At 55.6% G+C, this 5,000-nt stretch overlaps 1 protein-coding gene across 1 annotated transcript in view; it reads right to left on the minus strand.

Moving 5' to 3' along the window:
- Window positions 1-2,498, minus strand: part of ttpa (tocopherol (alpha) transfer protein) — a 5,179-nt gene extending 2,681 nt beyond the window's left edge. Inside the window, exon 1 of the mRNA XM_056420833.1 lies at window positions 2,303-2,498. Coding sequence (XP_056276808.1) covers window positions 2,303-2,482 — 180 coding nt within the window. The 5' untranslated portion in view covers window positions 2,483-2,498. The remainder of the gene's footprint in view (window positions 1-2,302) is intronic.
- Between the last annotated feature and the right edge of the window lie 2,502 nt (window positions 2,499-5,000).

Below are 5,000 nucleotides of genomic sequence, written 5' to 3' on the forward strand. Positions count from 1 at the left end.
TGACCAATGAACAGGTTCATCCACATGACCAATGAACAGGTTCATCCTCATGACCAATGAACAGGTTCATCACCATGGTAACACATAGGTTCATCATTGGGGATGTTTTGGAAACATTGTATGTCAAGAAGAAATGTGTGAGGCGGCTTGGGGCAGGAAGTTGAGATAAGTGAGAAACCTTAATGTCTCGACGACACACGGCCTCCTCTCCTCTCCTCCTCTCCTCCCCTCAGAGCATTCTGAATCCATCTTCTCTGATATTATCAGAGAAGAGGTGAAGATCAAAGGTCAGAGGTTGTGACGCTCTTTGACCTCCACGGCGTCACAGAGACGGAGCCGATGAGAGAGAGGTCACAGGTCAACTCCAGGAGAGCATCTTCAGGGCCTGAAGCAGCCTGAGGTCACGAGTCTAAAGGTCACACTCAGTGTGAAAACACTGTAAATCACTAATAGATTACTGATTTACTCACAGTGATGTGGGGCCCCGGGCCTCATACAGTGATGTGGGGCCCCATGGGCCTCATACAGTGATGTGGGGCCCCGGGCCTCATACAGTGAAGTGGGGCCCCATACAGTGATGTGGGGCCCCGGGCCTCATACAGTGATGTGGGGCCCCATGGGCCTCATACAGTGATGTGGGGCCCCGGGCCTCATACAGTGATGTGGGGCCCCATGGGCCTCATACAGTGATGTGGGGCCCCGGGCCTCATAAAGTGATGTGGGGCCCCATGGGCCTCATACAGTGATGTGGGGCCCCATAAAGTGATGTGGGGCCCCGGGCCTCATAGTGATGTGGGGCCCCATGGGCCTCATACAGTGATGTGGGGCCCCGGGCCTCATACAGTGATGTGGGGCCCCATGGGCCTCATACAGTGATGTGGGGCCCCGGGCCTCATAAAGTGATGTGGGGCCCCGGGCCTCATACAGTGATGTGGGGCCCCGGGCCTTATACAGTGATGTGGCCCCCGGGCCTCATACAGTGATGTGGCCCCCAGGCCTCATAAAGTGATGTGGGGCCCCGGGCCTCATACAGTGAAGTGGGGCCCCATGGGCCTCATACAGTGATGTGGGGCCCCATACAGTGATGTGGGGCCCCGGGCCTCATACAGTGATGTGGGGCCCCATGGGCCTCATACAGTGATGTGGGGCCCCGGGCCTCATACAGTGATGTGGCCCCCGGGCCTCATACAGTGATGTGGGGCCCCATACAGTGATGTGGGGCCCCGGGCCTCATACAGTGATGTGGGGCCCCGGGCCTCATACAGTGATGTGGGGCCCCATGGGCCTCATACAGTGATGTGGGGCCCCGGGCCTCATAAAGTGATGTGGGGCCCCATGGGCCTCATACAGTGATGTGGGGCCCCATAAAGTGATGTGGGGCCCCGGGCCTCATAGTGATGTGGGGCCCCGGGCCTCATACAGTGATGTGGGGCCCCGGGCCTCATACAGTGATGTGGCCCCCGGGCCTCATACAGTGATGTGGGGCCCCGGGCCTCATAAAGTGATGTGGGGCCCCATGGGCCTCATACAGTGATGTGGGGCCCCGGGCCTCATACAGTGAAGTGGGGCCCCGGGCCTCATACAGTGATGTGGCCCCCGGGCCTCATACAGTGATGTGGGGCCCCGGGCCTCATAAAGTGATGTGGGGCCCCGGGCCTCATACAGTGAAGTGGGGCCCCATGGGCCTCATACAGTGATGTGGGGCCCCATGGGCCTCATACAGTGATGTGGGGCCCCGGGCCTCATACAGTGATGTGGCCCCCGGGCCTCATACAGTGATGTGGGGCCCCGGGCCTCATAAAGTGATGTGGGGCCCCGGGCCTCATACAGTGAAGTGGGGCCCCGGGCCTCATACAGTGATGTGGCCCCCGGGCCTCATACAGTGATGTGGGGCCCCGGGCCTCATAAAGTGATGTGGGGCCCGGGCCTCATGCAGTGAAGTGGGGCCCCATACAGTGATGTGGGGCCCCATGGGCCTCATACAGTGATGTGGGGCCCCATAAAGTGATGTGGGGCCCCGGGCCTCATAAACTGGCTTTAAGTTAACTGCCAGTAAAAGTTTAGCTTAATACTCCAGTAACAGTAAAAGATCAAAGAACTTAACTCAATCCAAAGTGTGTATAAGTGTGTATACGTGTGTATAAGTGTGTATAAGTGTGTCCACAGCTGACCCCTGACCTCAAGGAGAAGTTTGGGGCAGCGTATAAACCCCGTCAGGAGTGAGCAGGACAGCATAGTGTGTGTGTGTGTGTGTGTGTGTGTGTGTGTGTGTGTGTGAGTGTGTGTGTGTCTGCGCCGGTACCTTCAGAGAGAGCTCCTCGTCGAAGTCCCGGGCCCTCAGGAACCGGAGGAGGAACGGCGTGGAGAAGGTGGTGCCGGCGGCCAGCTCGCGGGCCCGCAGCGCGCGCAGCCGCAAGCCGCGCACGTGCGGCCGCAGCGGCGGCGCGTCGTCCGGGAGTTCACCGAGCTGAGCCGCGTCCATGCTGCTGCGAGCTCCGGCTGCACGCCACTGGGGGGGGGGGGGGGTCCACAGGGGCACCATGACGTCACTCATTGCGTCACAGGGGGAAGACTCAACGCTGGAAGGAAGTCAATGTAATGTCCCAACGAGTCACGCAATCACGTGTGTGTGTGTGTTGCAGCTTTAGTGCCTTGCTCAAGGAACCGGAAGTAAACAGACCCGTGAACACGAATCATAGGACAACACCTGTTTCATATTTCATACCTCCATCATTCACTATGTTGTAATATGTAATAAACTTCTTTATAAATTAAGTTTAGTACTAAATATATATATATATATATATAAAGTATATCCTAAGTATACTTTATATATATATACAATAAGTATATACTAGGTACTTAGTACTAAGTGTAATATTGAAAGCTTGCCTCCTGGAGGGGGAATGATGCTCCCCTCTGCCCCCTGCTGGTGGCCAGCTGCAACACAAGCCAGTTGGGACATTTTAAATATAATTATAATGTAATAATAAATGATAAACGTCCCCATAGGGGGGAGGGGCTGTAGACGTAGAGCCTGAAGGCCACACGGGAACAACACAGGATCACAGAGCACCCTGAATGCAGCACGAACATGAGACACATCATCATCGCGTCACCCTGGTGGCTTCATGAGGATCTATACAGGTTCTGTGTCGTTGGCTGTTTGTGACTTCAATATTATTATCATAATTATGACGATAATCTTTCAGATCTTGTGTGTGTTGCTCAATGGAAGAAGAGACAATAAAGACTTTTAAACGGTCAGATTTAATTTAGTGTCCCTGGACCTCGTCTGGATCCCTCTGGGGCCGAACACGAGAACACACATGAACACACATGTTCACAAACTAACATTTAAACAGACACAAGTAATGGATGGTGTCTACATGTTGTCCAGAGAGCCGCTGGGTGACAGCCGGGCCACAGACCAGAGCAAAGGGTCCTGGATCTGGAGGGGCCGGTGTTGCCATGGGCAACGGGGCCCCTCTGTTCCCCTGCTGATGAGTCCAGGTGTGTGGCTCCCCGTGACGACCTTCACAGCGTGATGACATCACACCACCCGATGTGCTCAGGCTGGAGAGCTTCACCTGACCCACGCGAAACAGGAAGTCATCTTGTTGAAACGGTTCTGGCTCCAGAAACGTCCCAATAGAGTGAATGAGAGGAACCAGAACCAACCCCGTTGTTCCTGTTGCTTTGGGACGCAACGCTCATCTTCATTATAGACTGAGGTGCATTCACTGACTCTAGGAAACAAGCAGCTTCAACAGAGAAGCCGTGTGGTGTTCAGGTGTCATGGGAGAGAATCAGTCTGGCACCCAGAAACACCAAAAACATCCCGATGGTCAAACACGAGCCAGTGATCATATCTGGCACCCACACCGTGAGAAGACAAAGCAAATGACTGAATACGGTCCCTCGCCCTGCTGGTCACCAACACGTACTGCAGCGGAGCGTTGGCCACACGGAGGCCCCGACAGGTGAAGGGTTAAACCGGAGCCACGCGGCTCGGTTCTGAAGGTCCAGAGTCTCCGTCACGAGAACCAGCTGTCAGAACCATGGAGCACGAGGACCTGAGGGTCTGACCAGACCACCGGAACCAGGACCTGAGGGTCTGACCAGACCACCGGACTCCTGTGTGTGGAATGAAGGGCTCAGACAACGGAGAGACCACTGAAGAGCGAGAGAACTCTCTCTTCAGTCCAGAGGCTCTGGACCCTCAGAGAGGCTCTGGACCCTCAAAGAGTGCTCTGGACCCTCAGAGAGGCTCTGGACTCCCAGAGAGGCTCTGGACCCTCAAAGAGAGGCTCTGGACCCTCAGAGAGGCTCTGGACCCTCAAAGAGAGCTCTGGACCCTCAGAGAGGCTCTGGACTCCCAGAGAGGCTCTGGACCCTCAAAGAGAGGCTCTGGACCCTCAAAGAGAGCTCTGGACCCTCAGAGAGGCTCTGGACCCTCAGAGAGAGCTCTGGACCCTCAAAGAGGCTCTGGACTCCCAGAGAGGCTCTGGACCCTCAAAGAGAGGCTCTGGACCCTCAGAGAGAGCTCTGGACCCTCAAAGAGAGCTCTGGACCCTCAGAGAGGCTCTGGACCCTCAGAGAGGCTCTGGACCCTCAGAGAGGCTCTGGACCCTCAGAGAGGCTCTGGAGCCTCAGAGAGAGCTCTGGACCCTCAAAGAGAGCTCTGGACCCTCAGAGAGGCTCTGAACCTTCAGAGAGGCTCTGGACCTTCAGAGAGGCTCTGGACCTTCTGTTTACATGTTTACTCCTCAACATTTCATCTGAACGGCGGCTCTCCAGACACCAGGCCCACCAGGACCACCAGGACCAGCAGGACCACGTGTTGTAGGTGGAGCTGGTTTCATATCTTCATCCTGAGGAAGAGGAGGAGTTTGACTCCTCATGTGGCCTCCGTCTCCACTAAAGGCCTCAGAAAAGAGACCTGGATGAGTGGCTCCGCCCCTTTTATATTTACATACAACAAGCTGAGATCAATTGTC

The sequence above is a fragment of the Pseudoliparis swirei genome, chromosome 8, assembly GCF_029220125.1.
Source record: "Pseudoliparis swirei isolate HS2019 ecotype Mariana Trench chromosome 8, NWPU_hadal_v1, whole genome shotgun sequence".
NCBI lineage: Eukaryota > Metazoa > Chordata > Actinopteri > Perciformes > Liparidae > Pseudoliparis > Pseudoliparis swirei.